The sequence below is a fragment of the Barbus barbus genome (assembly GCF_936440315.1).
Source record: "Barbus barbus genome assembly, chromosome: 36".
Lineage (NCBI taxonomy): Eukaryota > Metazoa > Chordata > Actinopteri > Cypriniformes > Cyprinidae > Barbus > Barbus barbus.
The window spans coordinates 16,006,220-16,025,802 of record NC_136714.1 but is presented as its reverse complement, the minus strand read 5'-3'; the positions used below and the strand labels follow the sequence as shown (position 1 = coordinate 16,025,802).

General features: G+C 42.9%; 3 protein-coding genes and 1 pseudogene across 4 annotated transcripts; 3 read left to right on the top strand and 1 right to left on the bottom strand.

Annotated features, from left to right (window-relative positions):
* Window positions 1-381: 381 nt before the first annotated feature.
* Window positions 382-2,011, top strand: neu3.3 (sialidase 3 (membrane sialidase), tandem duplicate 3). Its single transcript, XM_079395271.1, has 2 exons — window positions 382-657; window positions 746-2,011. The coding sequence occupies exons 1-2, from the start codon at window positions 391-393 to the stop codon at window positions 1,685-1,687; spliced, it is 1,209 nt and encodes a 402-aa protein (XP_079251397.1). The 5' UTR covers window positions 382-390; the 3' UTR covers window positions 1,688-2,011.
* A 1,654-nt stretch (window positions 2,012-3,665) lies between these two features.
* Window positions 3,666-8,500, top strand: LOC306856189 (sialidase-3-like). Its single transcript, XM_079395273.1, has 3 exons — window positions 3,666-3,713; window positions 5,434-5,700; window positions 5,841-8,500. The coding sequence occupies exons 2-3, from the start codon at window positions 5,449-5,451 to the stop codon at window positions 6,759-6,761; spliced, it is 1,173 nt and encodes a 390-aa protein (XP_079251399.1). The 5' UTR covers window positions 3,666-3,713; window positions 5,434-5,448; the 3' UTR covers window positions 6,762-8,500.
* A 42-nt stretch (window positions 8,501-8,542) lies between these two features.
* Window positions 8,543-14,402, bottom strand: LOC306855966 (WD repeat-containing protein 73-like; annotated as a pseudogene). The gene is made up of 5 exons: window positions 14,370-14,402; window positions 9,767-9,794; window positions 9,385-9,546; window positions 8,936-9,304; window positions 8,543-8,781 (listed from the first exon to the last, which is right to left on the bottom strand). The product of its transcript is annotated as a WD repeat-containing protein 73-like (transcript).
* A 2,525-nt stretch (window positions 14,403-16,927) lies between these two features.
* On the top strand, window positions 16,928-18,240 carry LOC306855965 (sialidase-3-like; the record flags this gene model as incomplete). Its single annotated transcript, XM_079394934.1, has 2 exons — window positions 16,928-17,179; window positions 17,320-18,240. 2 exons carry the CDS (start codon window positions 16,928-16,930, stop codon window positions 18,238-18,240), a joined length of 1,173 nt encoding a protein of 390 aa, XP_079251060.1.
* Window positions 18,241-19,583: the final 1,343 nt, after the last annotated feature.

Here is a 19,583-nt window from a genome sequence, read left to right as displayed (position 1 = left end):
AAAAATTCTTATTATTTTACAATATTTATTCAGATTTCATTATCAAGGACAGAAACCATTAAGATTCATCACTGAGGTATGCTAAACAAAAAATGTCATACTGTTACTAATTTTTAATTAGTGAAAAAAAAAAAAAAACAGAATAAAGTGTGATATTAGTGTCATTTAAAAATGACTGATTTTATCAAATAAAATAAAATGGGGTAAACCAACTATGACTTCAGAGGATACTCCGATGTGCCATTTTTATTTTTATTTTATTTTCACATCAGTTCACACTCCATGACAAAGCGAAAACAAGAATTGAAAAACGAAAATAATTGCATACTAGGCTGTGTCTATTGTTGTTACTGATGCTGTTAAATCTATTTCCAGGGCTAAAATTTAAAAATGGGTATCACAACACCTTCAAGAAGCAAACCAGGTTGTCTGAAAGAAATAAACAAAACAACAATATTCAAACAGGAACAGCCTCAAACCTGGTGTTGCTGTTTTAAAAATCAGGTGTCATACAGAATTCCAGCTCTCGTCTATCTCAATGATGACCAAATCTTCCTTGCCTTTGCTGAAAAGAGAAAAACATTAAGTGACACAAACGCAGAAGTGCTTGTGATGAGAAGAGGAACAATGAAGGATGCCAAGACTCAACAAGTTGAGGTACAAAAAAAAAAAAGAAATATTATTTCTGATTTTTCTTAACTTACATAACCTGGCATGAATACAGTCATGATGCTTTTTATTTCAGTGGGTAAGTGGTCATCAGCTGCTCTCTTCAGCTTGTCTACCAAACCACCGCAGCATGAATCCATGTCCTGTCTATGAGAGAGAATCCAAGACGCTCTTTCTGTTCTTTGTCTGTGTTCCCACTCGGGTCTCTGAATACGAACAAATACGCACAAACAAGAGCCAGGGACGACTATGTTATGTAACTAGTAAGGATGCTGGCAAAACCTGGAGCCATACTGTAGACTTGACAGCAGATGTAATCGGTGAGCAGATGAAAGAATGGGCCCCGTTTGCTGTTGGTCCAGGACATGGTGTTCAAATGAAGAGCGGAAGATTGATTGTCCCAGCATATGCTTATCGTTACACAGGCAAACCTGACTGTACATCATGCTGCTGCTTATCATTTTGCTGTTTCACACCATTTGCTTTAGCATTCTACAGCGATGATCAAGGAATCACATGGAAGGTGGGAAACCAAATGGATGTTGAGTCGTGTGAGTGTCAGATGGCTGAGATCATTGATGAGGAAGGTAAGAGTACTCTGTACTGCAATGCCCGAACCCGGCTTGGCTACAGAACAGAGGCTCTAAGCTACAACTTTGGAGAGGATTTTAGCACAGTTTTATTCCCAAACAATCTGATAGAGACCGGAAATGGATGCCAGGGGAGTGTGTTGAGTTTTCTAGAACAGAGTAATCCACCAAAGACATGGTTGCTCTATTCTCATCCGTCCAGTCAAAAAAATAGAGTAGATCTTGGTCTCTACTTGAATAAAACCCCACTGGATTCCTCAGGGTGGTCTGATGAACCTTTACTGATATTGCATCATGGTCCCAGTGCTTACTCAGATCTGGTAGAGTATGAGCCTGGACGCTTTGCTTGTCTCATGGAGTGTGGGACAGAACATGAGAATGAAGAAATAGCATTTCTGCTGTTCAAACTCCCTGAGAAAAAGCTGTGAAAGTGTTAATTTCCCTTAGTACCTGTAAATGAATGCATCTATCACAACAAATCTATATTTTCTTTGTTTTTTTGCTGAAACTGCTTCTGTAAATACTGATTTGGAATGGGATATATATGGAACCAAACAGACTCATTGAGATTAGCATAATAGTCATTATCAGCAATTTAGAAGGTATGTATTAAATATAGTTCATGAAAAGATCAAACTACTACACATTAAATGTATATAAAAGACAATTTGATTAATATTCCTTTTTATTTCTGATTAACGCTGAATGCACCTGCTTTTGATGTATTTGTGGCAATAAACTTTCAAATGTATAAAATGAACATGGTGTTTCCTCATTTTTAAATGTTAAATGATTATCAAAATCACATATAATGGGTTCTCTTCTTTCTGCATGTTTGTCATTGAAGACCACTGCCAACACAACACCATGCCTCCTATGCTGCATAGATGAGTAAATGTACGAGTTAACATGTCTTGCTGTACTAAAATCTAAACACAAATATAGCATTGTAAACTATATGTGTGTAGAAAACACCTCAGTTTCTCATGAGATATGTGTTGTAGCTGACCACAAGGTCAGTGAAAAATCCTTTCCCACCTGAAGAAAGTTGAAAGGAAAAGAGGAGGCAGAGAGAGAATTCACATGCACGCATGACTTTAATTAAGAAAAGAAAGAAAAAAAATCCTCCAATAATCACAAGAAACCAGGAACATCCAGTGAACAATACAGGGAAGCCGTCAAACAATGACCAACAAACACAAGTGAAAACCAAGCCGTTTATATTCACACAGACATACAAGCTAAAGGAGATAACAAGGGGGCTTGGGCAGTTGGCATGGGAGCACATAAGGGGAACTATGGGAACAAACAAGCAGACTAAGGAAACAAGAATTAAACACACCAAGTGAAGACAGAAACACTAGGCAGAGAAACACTTCAACATTAAAGTCCACAGCAAAATACAAGAGACGGAACAGGGATTGTGACAGAAAGTGTCTGATGATACAAACCTTGGAGTGTTGCCTGAAGTTCAGGAATGCAGGGGTTTCGCCCTTATGCCTCCCCAAAATGATAATTCGTTGTATGATGCAGAACATTTTCTAAACATGTTTTCGTGTTTATGCATCTCTTTACAGTGTTTTTTTTGTGATTTATTGTACATTAGTAATTTTTTTATGTAGTCATTTACATCTAAACTTACATGTTTTTTTTCTCCTGATAGCAATAAATGTTTTTCAATTTCCCGAAAAACAACACTGTAAGCACAGAGTAAAAACTATATATTGGGGAAGTGTTAAAAATGTAATAGCAAATTTTAGTATTATAGTATTTTGCAAATTTCAAAATGTAGAAATTTCTGTGAACTGAGGTTTAGTAATGTTAGTAACATCTAGTGTTTTTAATTTCCTCTTTTATTGTTAATCTTTTGTAACAGAATCAAAATCATATCATATTGAACAAGCAATAAATAATATGATAAGTATTTATATATGTCTATTATGGAAATGTTATTTCATGGATGCCACATTTTAGTTCTATATCATCAGTGTTTACTGATGATTCAGAAAGTTTAACCACTGCCAAAATAAATAAAATAAAGCATTTCATTATTTTTTTAAGTACATCAAAATTTTCACATGCCATCACTCAAGCATGCACATGTGGACAAAACATTCGTTGTGTTTGATGTGACTGAAAGCCATTTGAAGGCAAATTTGAATTATTGAAGATAAAGTTTTGAATAGAGTGTTTGAGTTTGATTACAAACTTAATGAAAAGTAATTTAGTTTGTATTTTTACAGTAATCTTGTGAGGTATAGTGTGGTATACATAACAATTGGGAACAAAAACTGAGAAGGCAAGTATGAATGAAAAATGTGCTGAGATGACCAAATTTGGACAATTTCCTGTGTCGCTATATATGATGATATAAATAAGAGGAGCACAGGGTGGGTTATTAGACTACAAGTGGTGAGAGACTCAACTGTTGCTGCTGCAGGAAAGATCAATTCTGTGAGTATTATTTCTTTGTAGTTTACTGGGGAATTATTCATGGAATAGAGACGTAAATGTAGACCTTTATTTGTATTGTATGTTAACCTATGTTGTCATGTCATTTTCCAGTGAAAAGCAAGAATTATTTAACAAGGCTCAAAATTATTTAAAGCATTTGGTAATACTTTATTTTGATGGTGCCTTTTGAGCATTCTGTTGATAATTAGTTACTTTGCACCTACATGTCAACAAACTCTCATTAGAGTATTAGTAGAATGTCTGCTTAAAATCTACTAACTCTTTATTGAGATGTTGTCCCGACAGACATTCTACTGACTATAAATTTGCAAGTACGTGTCATCTTATTCTAACCCTAACCCTACCAGTCTACTAATACTCTTAACGCTCTAATGAGAGGTAGTAGATATGTAGGTGCAACATTACTTATAGTCAACAAAATATGTTAAAAGGACCACCAAAATAGAGTGAAACCAAGCATTTAGTCAAGGTGGTTAACAATTACTGACAAATAATAATAATAGAAGGACATGTAACAGTATTCAATGTATAGTTGAACCTTGCCTATACTGTGGTATTATTGTGTTGTTGTTACCCAACAGCTACAGCAAAAATGTTGTTTTATAAAACATATTGCAATAAACACATAAATAAGACATGAGACAGAAAGAAAATTAACATATGAACAAGCATAACATATGCGGTGCAAGGAGATTCCACAGGCTTTCAATGTACATGAGAACAAAAAAGAAATAATAACAACATTAAACAGATATAGAATATATAGAGATTTAATATATACATATTTCTTATCCAATGGATTGATTTAGGAAGCGGAGGGAAAGAAAACATTCTCAGCAGTTGTGCTTCAAAAGAATTAAGAAAACAACAGGAAACAGGATGTTTTAATGCAATTTGAATATATACTAAGTACAATGTGTTGTCAATGCTTGTTGTTGTCATAATTACATTCACTGCCATAACTGCAATCATACAAAGAATGTGAAAACTGTTAGAAGACAAGGGATGTTGTCAGAAAGGAAAATAAATAATAAATTGTTATAAAATAATAAAAAAGAAAAGGAAAGTAGAATAAAGAGGGGGAGAGAGAAAGAGAAACTGTACACATGTTCAGACTAATAATGGAAAACTGTTGCAACACTACCTGCTGTACATGATCCCATTTCCTGTGATTGATATATCTATGCTTGGACAGGCTCCTTTCAGACCCCTGGTGCATGGGCATGATGTCACAGCTTCAACTTTGAACATAGACACTATTAGTAAAAACTTGATGATATACAGTAGGCTTAGTTGTTTGAATTTAGTATTTGAAACCAACATACAAAACTACAGTAGGTATATAGATATAGTCCTTAACCTCCTCATGTGACAACTAGCCCCAGTCTACCATATAGTTCTACAAAAGAGAAGAAACAGATAATACAAATGTTAATGTGATGAACTGCACCTGGGGTTACTCGGGGGAACTGACATCATTCTTAAAAACATTATTCTTGTCCAGACTGCAACCTCCTTGAGTGCTTTTATTCTCACTTTTCAAATCATTTTTTTTTTTTTTTACATTTTGAAACCATTAGACAAATAAAAAAGCAGAAAAAAAAATTAAATCATTTTTTTTCTTTATTTATAATTTTAAAACAATAAAAAGTATAATTTGATAATTTGTCATAACTGATACTGTTTATTCTATTTCTAGGTCTTACATTTAACAATGGATAACATAAAAACAACAATATTCAAACAGGAACAGCCTCAGAGTTGGTGTTGTTGGTTAGGAAAGTGTTGCTGGCCAAGTACATGTTGCAAACGACAGGTGACATACAAAATTCCAGCTCTCATCTATATCAGTGAAAATAAAACGTACCTCGCCTTCGCTGAAAAACGGAAAACACCAAGTGACACAGATGCAGAACTGATTGTGATGAAAAGAGGAAAGTGGGAGGATGACAAGAATACAGTTCAGGTACTAGACATGTTTAACCAAAATCATCAATTATTATTCCTAACTGACAGTTTTCTTAACAACTTCACTATTTCATAGATTCTTTACCCGATCTGGCATTCACTAGGTCATAAAACATCATGTCATGATTTTTATTTCAGTGGGTCAGTGGTCATCAGCTGCTCTCTTCAGCTTGTCTACCAAACCACCGCAGCATGAATCCATGTCCGGTCTATGAGAGAAAATCCAAGACCCTCTTTCTGTTTTTCATTTGTGTTCCCATTGGGGTCTCTGAAGGTGATCAAAAAAATAAAAACACAAACCAGGCACGACTTTGTTACATAACCAGTGAGGACACTGGCAAAACCTGGAGCCATACTATAGACTTGACAGCAGATGTGATCGGTGAGCAGGAGAAGGACTGGGCCACCTTTGCTGTTGGTCCAGGACATGGTGTTCAAATGAAGAGCGGAAGACTGATTATCCCAGCATATGCTTATCATTGCACAGGCAACCCTGATTGCACATCATCATTTCGTTGGTTTACACCTTTTGCTTTAGCATTCTACAGCGATGATCAAGGAATCACATGGAAGGTGGGGAAAAAAATGGACTTTGAGTCGTGTGAGTGTCAGATGGCTGAGATCATTGACGAGGAAGGTAAGAGTACTCTGTACTGCAATGCCCGAACCCAGCTTGGCTACAGAACAGAGGCTCTAAGCTACCACTCTGGACAGGGTTTTGACAAATTGTTATGTCCAAAAAAGCTGATAGAGACCGGAAGTGGATGCCAAGGGAGTGTGTTGAGTTTTCTAGAACAGAGTAGTCCACCAAAGACATGGTTGCTCTATTCCCATCCGTCCAGTCCAAAAAATAGAGTAGATCTTGGTCTCTACTTGAATAAAACCCCACTGGATTCCTCAGGGTGGCCTGATGAACCTTTACTGATATTGCATCATGGTCCCAGTGCTTACTCAGATCTGGTAGAGTATGAGCCTGGACGCTTTGCTTGTCTCATGGAGTGTGGGACAGAACATGAGAATGAAGAAATAGCATTTCTGCTGTTCAAACTTCCTGAGTAAAAGCTGTAAATGTTCATTTTCTTATCTAATCATGACAAATCCATATTTCTCATGAGATGTGTGTTGTAGCTGAACACATCCAAAGGTCAGTGAAAAACCCTTTCCCACCCAAAGAAAGCATCTGATGATACAAACCTTGGAGTGTTGCCTGAAGTTCAGGAATGCAGGGGCTTCGCCCTTCTGCCTGCTCAAAATTATAGTTCGCTGTATGATGTAAAACATTTTCTAAACATGTTTTCATGTTTTAATTTTTTGTGCCTTTTTACAGTGTTCTTTGTGACTTATTGTACATTAGGAATTTATGTAGTCATTTACATCCAAATTTACAGTTTTTTTCCTGATAACTATAAATTATTTAAATTTTCCCAAAACAATACTGTAAACACAAAGTAAAAAACTATATATTGGGGAAGTGTTCAAATGTAATAGCAAATTTTAGTATTATAGTATGCTGCAAATGTCAAATTGTATAGGCGTTTCTGTGAACCGATGTGGGTAGTAATGTTAGTAACATTTAGGTGCGGTTTCCCAGACAGGGTTTAAGTTAAGACAGAAGTAGGCCTAATCTAGAATAGTTCATATTTGTTTAAAAAATTACTTTCTGAAACACAGATTAAAGGGTTAGTTCACCCAAAAACGAAAATCCTGTCATTAATTATTAACCATTTTGGAGAGATGAACGAAGGTCTTACAGGTTTGGAACGACATGAGGATGAGTAATTAAAGACAGAATGTTAATTTTTGAGTGAACTATCGTTTTAAATACATATTACTAACTCCTGGATTATGGAGTCCTGAATTAAAATAAACTTGATTTTTTTAAAACCAACTGTGCTAATCTGAATTATCACAACAGAGGTTGCCTATAAAACATAGAATGAACTAAGAAAAGCTTAAATTTGTATGGAACTGAGAAGCAAATCCAAGAAAAACAATAGCAGCAGAAAAAGACCTGCTATTAACAGGTTGTGTGTGTGTGTGTGTGTGGGGGGGGGGGGGGGGGGGGGGGGGGGGGGTTCACTGACAAGGCAAGTAAATTTGGACAATTTCTCTTTTTCCCATCGGCTGAGTGACTCATATCTAACGTGTATAATAAAGACAAACTCACCTATACATTTCAATTTCAGCAGCACTATTTTTACAGCTACATTATTATTCCAGCCACAATTAATCACGACAATGTATATGCAATTACAAATGATTCAACATATAAATTGTAAGTTTGTTGTTTTACACGCATGCACACAAACATTATTTAATATAGCCTACACGACAGTTGTGACATGCATAAGAAATCTTTAGACGCACCCATAACAACAAAAGACAATACTTTATTGAACCTTTTCTGATAAGAAGTGTGCGCTGCAATTTTTTACAATCATTTCTGTCTAGTCCGCTCATTTTATCGCATTTAACCACAGCTGTCGTCAGGTTTTTTTTTGTCTGGCAGTGGCTGCAGATATGCAATAAATTTTCTCATTTGAGGCTGCATTATGTTGATTCTAGCACCCAACATCACAAGAAGATGATATTTTAATTGATATTGATATTTTAGTTGGACCTTGCCTAATTATGTTATCATTGTGTTGTTATTACCCAACAGCTACAGCAAAAATGTAGTTTTATAAAACATATTACTTTTTTTTTATTGAGAGAAAATTAAACATTGTAACAAACATTGTACACTGACTGCAAATTATTAAGAAAATCTAATGAATAAAGGATTTCTTTGTATCATTACACAATAGTTTTGACTATTAATTACCTAATGAACATCAACATCATCTGTCAGTGATTTTATCCAACCAGTCCCATACATGTAGAGATCCATCCGCAGCTGCTGAGAGAAGAGTTTTTGGTCGTGACTGGTGCCAAGAATGGGAAGTAACCACAGGCGGGGAACTGCTGTATTTTGCTTCATGTGACATTTTATGGCCTCGGTGTGAAAAAACTGGTTGAGGGTTCTGTCCCTCTGTACTCCAATCCATTGTGTTGTAGATGTGCACTGTTCCATCAAACCCTTCCAAATTTGAAAAAACAAAAACAAATCGTCAGGTCATTGGTAACCAGAGGTCTTCCCATTAAAGAAGATGAACATGACATTTTGCATCTAACAACCTTACAAAAGTTTGCTCTTTATTTGAGACAGGAAAATGGAAGCATTCTTTACTTACCCGACACAGACAGACATCTGTCGAGAACAGGAGCCTAAGAAACATTCAGAAAGTCATTCTTTGATGTGCTGTGTTGCACATATAGTTGGGTTTGACAAAACGGACTCTGCAAATCTCTTAGATCAGACAACAGCATGTGACCGGAGGATGAGAGTCTGGCTACAGTACAACAGGAAGGTTCGGACTGAGAGCTGTCACTCCTCAACCCAAATGACCAGTGCAAACCACTCTTACTGTCTTGCAGAGAATAATGACAAGTCGAGGGATCTCGTGTGTCACCCATGAGCAAAGTGCCATTACTTGCACAAATGAGAAACACACAAGCATTCACAAACTGTAAACCCCTCACTGAATCTGAGGACTCTTTCACTGTAAAACAATAAATAAGTAATACGAAATGAGCTGTACTAATAAAGCATTTTAAAAATGATAAAAAAATGAATACGTTTTGACTGTATACAGAACCCGTCCTGTTGCTATCTCTGTCAGTTGAACTTCACTTATACAAGAACCATGAAGAACTGCTGGCTTGTCTGTCAATCCTGGTGCTATTTTGATGCCTTTTGCTGATGTGCTCTTGAGGTTTATGACTCCAGTCCTTTTTATAACATCTGTGTTGCAAAACCAGGTATGATGCTGCATGAAATCTTAAGAATTTGCAAAATGCTCCATGAATTAAAAAATGTCAGATTATTCAAAATAATTTTCAAATTATAACGATTTTCTATTTAGAAGACAATTATACAGGATTCAACAAATGCATGCACAATAGTAGTTTAATTTCTCATTGTTCATTTCATTTGTAATGAATTATACAGATATTAATCCTACCACTATCATCAATATCAATATCCCAAATCTGCAATGCAGAACTACTGACAAATAATAATAATAGAAGGACATGTAACAGTATTCAATGTATAGTTGAACCTTGCCTATACTGTGGTATTGTGTTGTTGTTACCCAACAGCTACAGCAAAAATGTTGTTTTATAAAACATATTGCAATAAACACATAAATAAGACATGAGACAGAAAGAAAATTAACATATGAACAAGCATAACATATGCGGTGCAAGGAGATTCCACAGGCTTTCAATGTACATGAGAACAAAAAAGAAATAATAACAACATTAAACAGATATAGAATATATAGAGATTTAATATATACATATTTCTTATCCAATGGATTGATTTAGGAAGCGGAGGGAAAGAAAACATTCTCAGCAGTTGTGCTTCAAAAGAATTAAGAAAACAACAGGAAACGTCTCGGTTCCCTGAAGAAGGGAACGGAGACGTCACGTCGGTGACCGACGAATTGGGATCTCGCTTAGAGAGACCAATCCCCTACGAGAGTATCTAAACGAGCCAATGCACATTGGCATGCGATTATTGCATCCAGCTGCCGCTAATCACATCGTGAGTATAATTAGGCAGCGGGTGCAGCGCATATTCAGGTTTTCGCTGAGGAGCCGAGCCGGTGACCCGGCCGCTCAGCGGTGGTACAGCAGCCGTGGCGACGGGACGTGATGTCTCCGTTCCCTTCTTCAGGGAACGAGGGTTACATACGTAACCGAGACGTTCCCTATCAGTCGGTCACTCCGAGTCACGTCGGTGACCGACGAATTGGGATCCCTACCAAAAGGCCACGGGTACTGCCCCTTCCAGTGTCCTGTGGAAGCCTCCTGAGCCCCTATTTTTTGGCGCAGGTCAGGGCTACCGCAGAAGACCAGCTACTGCTGCCATGGCACTACCCACTCAGTAAGACTGGATAACACTGGGAAAACGTACCCATTCCAGTTGGAACCGGACGCTACGGAAGCTCGCCCTTCCCGTAGGAGGTTCGGAGCAATTACGCATATGATCAACCTTAGGCGCATATGGAGGATTAGAGGAATTTGTACCTCATGGAGATTGGCAGAAGACCTGCCGGGGAAACACGGGCTCTCAGGCTATACCGTGGACTATACACATATGGGGTCCAAAAAGGCCTTTCATATGGAACCCAGCCCTCTACCGGTTCTCATGGATTCAGCGAGTGAGGGCCTGGCGTTAGATGCTCCGCCACATCTGACTGCCGAGGGGACGGAGGAACTCGACAGGGTCTACAGTACGGACTCTCTGGAGCAGTTTTAGCAAGCCGACCCGAAAACGGGACCTCTCAGTGCTTCTACCCGTTTGAGGTGAGAACACAGGAGGAAACCGGTTCCACACGAAGGCTATAGAACCTAGCGAACGTGTTAGGGGTCGCCCAGCCCGCAGCTCTACAAATATCTGCTAGCGAGGCGCCACGAGCCAACGCCCAGGAGGATGCAACAGCTCTAGTAGAGTGAGCTCTCAACCTGAACGGGCAGGGCACACCCTGTACCTGATAAGCCAGGGTGATGGCGTCCACTATCCAGTGGGCCATCCTCTGCTTGGAGACGGCCTTCCCCTTCTGCCGGCCTCCGTGACAGACAAAGAGCTGGTCTGAGGTCCTGAAGCTTTGTGTCCTGTCAACGTAGCATCTCCGCGCTCGGACGGGACAAGCAAAGCAAGGGCTGGGTCTGCCTCCTCCGAGGGCAGCGCTTGCAGGCTCACCACCTGGTCCCTGAAGGGAGTAGTGGGAACCTTGGGCACGTAGCCAGGCCGGGGCCTCAGGATTACCTGGGAGTCAGCCGGCCCAAACTCTAGGCACGAATCGTCGACCGAAAATGCGTGCAGGTCCCCTACCCTCTTGATGGAGGCCAATGCAAGCAGGAGCAGAGTCTTCATTGAAATAAACTGCAGCTCAACTGACTGCAAAGGCTCAAATGGGGCCTGCTGTAGTGCTTTCAGCACTAGAGACAGGTCCCAAGAGGGTATAGAGGGGGGCCGTGGAGGATTTAACCTTCTTGCCCCCCTAAGGAACCTGATGACCAAGTCATGCTTACCCACCGACTTCCCTTCCACGGGGTCATGGTTGGCAGCAATCGCAGCCACATAGACTTTAAGGGTGGAGGGAGACAGCCTTAGCTCCAACCCCTGCTGCAAAAAGGAAAGCACGACTCTGATCGGGCACTTTCGGGGGTCTTCTCGGTGAGAAGAACACCACTCGACGAACAGGTTCCATTTCAAGGCGTAGGCCTGTCTCGTGGACGGCGCTCTAGCCGAAGTGATGGTGTCAACTACCCCTTGGGGTAGGTCACCTAGAACCTCCGCGTCCCGTCCAGGGACCAGACATGAAGTTTCCAGCTTCTTAGGTCTGGACGCGGGTGCAAAAAGGTGCCCCGTCTCTGAGTCAGTAGATCCTTCCTCAGAGGAATCTGTCAGGGAGGGGCTGTCACGAGGAGCATCAGTTCTGAGAACCAAGTCCGAGTGGGCCAGTACGGCGCCACGAGCAGGACCTGCTGCTTGTCCCCCCTGATCTTGCATAGTATCTGTTTTTGCGAGAAGGCTCACTGGGGGAAACGCATACTTGCGAAGGCCCCGCGGCCAGCTGAGCTGGACCGTCTGGGGACGGAGTCTCCATTCTCCGGGGAGCGCAGCTCGTGACAGCTCGTCGGCTGCCCGGTTGAGCAAGCCCGGAATATGAATGGCACGAAGCGACCTCAGATGCTTCTGACTCCAGAGGAGGAGGTGGCGGGCGAGTTGCGACATGCGACGGGAGCGCAGACCACCTTGTCGGTTGATGTACGCAACGGTCGCAGTGTTGTCCGTGCGGACCAGTACGTGTTTGCCTCGTAAACGCCTTCTGAGACGGACCAAGGCCAGACGTACCGCTAGCAACTCTAGGCAATTGATGTGCCAGTGCAGTTGGGGGCCCGTCCAAACCCCCGACACCGCAAGCCCGTCGAACGTGGCACCTCAGCCGGTGGTGGAGGCATCCGTGAAAATCACAGCATGCCTGGAGACCTGTTCCAGGGGCACTCCTGCCCGCAGAAACGAAAGGTCTGACCACGGGGTGAGGGTTCGGCGGCAGGCCGGTGTGACTTGGACCCGGTGAGTGCCGCGCTGCCACGCCCACCTCGGGACTCGGCCATGGAGCCAGTGTTGAAGCGGCCTCATATGAAGCAGCCCCAGCGGCGTCATATGCCCCAGGAGCCTCTGAAATTGTTTCAGTGGGGCCGCTGTCCTGCTCTTGAACGCATTCAAGCAGTTCAACACCGACTGAGCACGTTCCTACGTGGGGCGTGCTGTCTGACTGACCGAATCCAACTCCATACCGAGAAAAGAGATCCTCTGCATCGGGGAGAGTTTGCTCTTTTCCCAGTTGACCTGAAGGCCCAACTGGCTGAGGTGTGACACCAAATCCCTGTGTTCGCACAACTGGTCCTGAGACTGAGCCAGTATGGGCCAGTCGTTGAGGTAGTTGAAAATGCGAATGCCCTGTTCTCTCATGGGAACAAGGGCTGCCTCCGCAACTTTCGTGAAGACACGGGGTAACAGGGACAGCCCGAAGGGCAGGACCTTGTACTGATATGCCCGTCCTTCAACGCAAACTGCAGGAATGGCCTGTGGCGTGGAAGGAATCGACACATGGACGTACACGTCCTTCAGGTCGACCGCTGCAAACCAATCTCGGGGACGGATGCACCCAAAGATGCGTTTCTGCGTGAGCGTCTTGAACGAAAGCCTGTGAAGGGCCCAGTTCCAGACACGCAGATCCAAGATTGGTCGTAACCCACCGCTTTCTTGGGCACAATGAAGTAAGGGTTGCAAGCCCTGTCTTCATATCGGCTGGAGGGACCGGCTCCATCGCGTCCTCCGCCAGTAGGACAGCGATCTCTCCACACAAAACATGAGCATCAGCTGCCTTCACTGCTGTGAGGTGGATGCCCCTGAACTTGGGAGGAAACTGAACCGCATAGCCGAGTCAGATGGTCCACTGGAGCCAGCAAGACGGGCTGGGTAGACAGGCACCCAGACACCGTACAAGCGGAGCAGCGGGACCACCGACGTACCCGCGGTGGGGCAGCGTGGTGGAACACAGGAACACGGCTCGTGGCGGACCAAGGGGTCTGAGTGTGCGGTGCGCGCTTACCTGGTTCCGAGGTTTGGCAGAGGGTGCGTGAGTAGGGCCTTTGATGACGCTCTCGAACCGCCCACTGCTGCCAGCTGGCGAAGAGGAGGATGAGCGCGGTCCGGAGTTGGTCCGTCCGCGACTCTCCATGCCCTCTTGGGACCCAGGGCAGAGACAACCGCTTCTTGTCGAGATTTTTGAAATAGGAGAATCTCCACCCGGCCCTCCACCGGGGGAGGGGGAGGCGCATCCGCCACCTCCCAAAGCAGTCCTCTCTCTCTCTCTCTGGGTCGCCCGTCCTGTGCCTCTTGCTCTTCCGCTCACCGCCAGGTTTGACGGGGGCCAGGGGGAGCAGGGGCCGCCCTCGGCGACAAGCAGGCCGGGGCGCTGCAGCCGGCGGACGGGTGGAGGCGGCAGCTGCCCGCCGGAGCAGGAGGTGTTGGATCGCCTCAACCTGCTCATGAGCAGCCGAGAACTGCTGGGCCATGTTCTCGACTGCGTCGCCGCAGAGGCCAGTCTGGGACACAGGGCCCTTGAGGAACCGATACTTTGTCGGTGTCCCCATGTCGACCAGACACAGCCAGGAGTGAACGTCCTGGACCACAAGTGTGGACATCGCACGACCCAGAGACCGCGTCACCTTCGTCGCTCGTAGCGCGAGGCCCGAGGTACAAGCTCTCAGAGCTTCCGGATCGTAACCACCCCCGTGCATGTCCTCAGTGCTTTTAGCCTGAGGACCCTGCAGTAACGCCGTAGCGAAAGGTGGAGGCAGCTTCCCCACAGGCCATATAAGCCCCGTCGGACAGACCAGACGAGTACCTACAGGCCTGGAAGGGGAGGCACGGTTCGCCCCGCCGAGTGGAGACGGTATTAGGACACAACTGCATCGCAACCGACCGCTCCACCGGGGGGACCCCCGTATACCCCCTAGCTGCGCCACCGAGGGTGGTGAGGGGGAGGAGCTAGCAGGGCGGTTTCTGGCAGTAAAAGGTGCCGTCCACGACCTGGTAAGCTCCCCATGCACCTCCGGGAGAGAGGCACTAGGGCAGGGCGCTGAGAACCAGCGCAAACTACCCCGAGAAACCAGTCGTCCAACCTCGAGGGCTCGGGACACGGTGGGATCTCCACTCGAGCCCTACCCTCTCAGTGGCCCGGGAAAGCATAGCCGTGATTTCTAGATCCGACTCAGGCACTGCTGCTGCCGGAGCAGCAGCAGCCGAATCTTCTTGCCCAGAAATCTCCAGCTCACCCTCCGATGCAGCAGTCGACGTCTGGTGACCGGGAGGAGCGCCAGGGTAACTGCTGGTGCTCCCCTTGTAGAGGGCCCAGCACGCTCCACTGACAGCTCAACTGGTTTTGGAGCGCAAGAGGGGCGATGGTCCCTCAAGGGTTGGTTCCCTGGAGGGTTTGCCACCATGCCACCGCCTGAAATGGTCCCCGTATGTCTGCAGCCAGAACGAGGGCCAAATCAAGGCAGGGGCAACAGAGCTCCGTCCCTTTGTCGAGGTATCGGAGCCTGGCCCGCAACTCCAAGATGATCACCTTCCCATGAGAAGATGCCTCATCCACGAACGCCACCTCAGCATGCTTACTGCCCAGGAAATGTGAGGCAGTGATCATGACCATCACCCGGCCCCAGGTAACGACCGCATCCAGAAACGCACGGGTGACACGTTGTCTGAAGCAAGACCCAACTCGTCTTTACAAAGACGCAACGTCAAGTTTGCCAGATGCAACGTCGTCTTTAAAAAGACGCACCCGTGAATGCTCTTTTAGAGAAATCACTCTTTCAGTGTGCTGAAGCGCACAGGGGAGATGGCCACAATCAGGGGGTAGTGCAGCCTGATGTGTGCAACCCACTCGACACAGGAAGAACCACCGCCGCTGAAGCGCCGTACCGCCAGCACGAGAGTCTCCCAAAGAGCGTGCTTAACTCGTTGAATTCACTCGTCAGCAGAGGTCAGGAGCAGAACAATGTAACCACTCGGCTCCGAAGCGAAAAGCTGAATATGCGCTGCACCCGCTGCCTAATTATACTCACGCTGTGATTAGCGGCAGCTGGATGCAATAATCGCATGCCAATGTGCATTGGCTCGTTTAGATACTCTCGTAGGGGATTGGTCTCTCTAAGCGAGATCCCAATTCGTCGGTCACCGACGTGACTCGGAGTGACCGACTGATAGGGAACAGGATGTTTTAATGTAATTTGAATATATACTAAGTACAATGTGTTGTCACTGCTTGTTGTTGTCATAATTACATTCACTGCCATAACTGCAATCATACAAAGAATGTGAAAACTGTTAGAAGACAAGGGATGTTGTCAGAAAGGAAAATAAATAATAAATTGTTATAAAATAATAAAAAAGAAAAGGAAAGTAGAATAAAGAGGGGGAGAGAGAAAGAGAAACTGTACACATGTTCAGACTAATAATGGAAAACTGTTGCAACACTACCTGCTGTACATGATCCCATTTCCTGTGATTGATATATCTATGCTTGGACAGGCTCCTTTCAGACCCCTGGTGCATGGGCATGATGTCACAGCTTCAACTTTGAACATAGACACTATTAGTAAAAACTTGATGATATACAGTAGGCTTAGTTGTTTGAATTTAGTATTTGAAACCAACATACAAAACTACAGTAGGTATATAGATATAGTCCTTAACCTCCTCATGTGACAACTAGCCCCAGTCTACCATATAGTTCTACAAAAGAGAAGAAACAGATAATACAAATGTTAATGTGATGAACTGCACCTGTGGTTACTCGGGGGAACTGACATCATTCTTAAAAAGAATATTCTTGTCCAGACTGCAACCTCCTTGAGTGCTTTTATTCTCACTTTTTTTTTTTTTACATTTTGAAACCATTAGACAAAAAAAAAAAAAGAAAAACAATTAAATAATTGTTTTTCTTTATTTATAATTTTAAAACAATAAAAAGTATAATTTGATAATTTGTCATAACTGATACTGTTTATTCTATTTCTAGGTCTTACATTTAACAATGGATAACATAAAAACAACAATATTCAAACAGGAACAGCCTCAGAGTTGGTGTTGTTGGTTAGGAAAGTGTTGCTGGCCAAGTACATGTTGCAAACGACAGGTGACATACAAAATTCCAGCTCTCATCTATATCAGTGAAAATAAAACGTACCTCGCCTTCGCTGAAAAACGGAAAACACCAAGTGACACAGATGCAGAACTGATTGTGATGAAAAGAGGAAAGTGGGAGGATGACAAGAATACAGTTCAGGTACTAGACATGTTTAACCAAAATCATCAATTATTATTCCTAACTGACAGTTTTCTTAACAACTTCACTATTTCATAGATTCTTTACCCGATCTGGCATTCACTAGGTCATAAAACATCATGTCATGATTTTTATTTCCGTGGGTCAGTGGTCATCAGCTGCTCTCTTCAGCTTGTCTACCAAACCACCGCAGCATGAATCCATGTCCGGTCTATGAGAGAAAATCCAAGACCCTCTTTCTGTTTTTCATTTGTGTTCCCATTGGGGTCTCTGAAGGTGATCAAAAAAATAAAAACACAAACCAGGCACGACTTTGTTACATAACCAGTGAGGACACTGGCAAAACCTGGAGCCATACTATAGACTTGACAGCAGATGTGATCGGTGAGCAGGAGAAGGACTGGGCCACCTTTGCTGTTGGTCCAGGACATGGTGTTCAAATGAAGAGCGGAAGACTGATTATCCCAGCATATGTTTATCATTGCACAGGCAACCCTGATTGCCCATCGTCATTTCGTTGGTTTACACCTTTTGCTTTAGCATTCTACAGCGATGATCAAGGAATCACATGGAAGGTGGGGAAAAAAATGGACTTTGAGTCGTGTGAGTGTCAGATGGCTGAGATCATTGACGAGGAAGGTAAGAGTACTCTGTACTGCAATGCCCGAACCCAGCTTGGCTACAGAACAGAGGCTCTAAGCTACCACTCTGGACAGGGTTTTGACAAATTGTTATGTCCAAAAAAGCTGATAGAGATCGGAAGTGGATGCCAAGGGAGTGTGTTGAGTTTTCTAGAACAGAGTAGTCCACCAAAGACATGGTTGCTCTATTCCCATCCGTCCAGTCCAAAAAATAGAGTAGATCTTGGTCTCTACTTGAATAAAACCCCACTGGATTCCTCAGGGTGGCCTGATGAACCTTTACTGATATTGCATCATGGTCCCAGTGCTTACTCAGATCTGGTAGAGTATGAGCCTGGACGCTTTGCTTGTCTCATGGAGTGTGGGACAGAACATGAGAATGAAGAAATAGCATTTCTGCTGTTCAAACTTCCTGAGTAAAAGCTGTAAATGTTCATTTTCTTATCTAATCATGACAAATCCATATTTCTCATGAGATGTGTGTTGTAGCTGAACACATCCAAAGGTCAGTGAAAAACCCTTTCCCACCCAAAGAAAGCATCTGATGATACAAACCTTGGAGTGTTGCCTGAAGTTCAGGAATGCAGGGGCTTCGCCCTTCTGCCTGCTCAAAATTATAGTTCGCTGTATGATGTAAAACATTTTCTAAACATGTTTTCATGTTTTAATTTTTTGTGCCTTTTTACAGTGTTCTTTGTGACTTATTGTACATTAGGAATTTATGTAGTCATTTACATCCAAATTTACAGTTTTTTTTCTGATAGCTATAAATTATTTTAATTTTCCCAAAACAATACTGTAAGCATACAGTAAAAAACTATATATTGGGGAAGTGTTAAAACGTAATAGCAAATTTTTGTATTATAGTATGCTGCAAATGTCAAATTGTATAGGCGTTTCTGTGAACCGATGTGGGTAGTAATGTTAGTAACATTTAGGTGCGGTTTCCCAGACAGGGTTTAAGTTAAGACAGAAGTAGGCCTAATCTAGAATAGTTCATATTTGTTTAAAATTACTTTCTGAAACACAGATTAAAGGGTTAGTTCACCCAAAAACGAAAATCCTGTCATTAATTATTAACCATTTTGGAGAGATGAATAAATGTCTTACAGGTTTGGAACGACATGAGGAGAAATAATTAAAGACAGAATTTTAATTTTTGGGTGAACTATCGCTTTAAATACATATCACTAACTCCTGGATTATGGAGTCCTGAATTAAAATAAACTTGATTATTTTAAAACCAACTGTGCTAATCTGAATTATCACAACAGAGGTTGCCTATAAAACATAGAATGAACTAAGAAAAGCTTAAATTTGTATGGAACTGAGAAGCAAATCCAAGAAAAACAATAGCAGCAGAAAAAGACCTGCTAGTGTGTGTGTGTGTGTGGGGGGGGGGGGGGGGGGGGGGGGGGGGTTCACTGACAAGGCAAGTAAATTTGGACAATTTCTCTTTTTCCCATCGGTTGAGTGACTCATATCTAACGTGTATACTAAAGACAAACTCACCTATACATTTCAATTTCAGCAGCACTGTTCTGTATAATGTATGTTTCATTTTTGTAAGCCGTGCTTTGATTTATTTAAGAGGTTCGTTTGTGACATCTAGTGGTAAAAAAAAATGTTATTGCACTTCTCTAGAACGTAACCGGAAGTTTAAAAAGTTAGGAAGTTAGTTAAGTTAAAAGTTAGTTAAGAAGGAGAGACTGTGATCGGCATAGGGACGCGTTGTTGTTTGCTTTCAGGCTTTGTGGTAGATA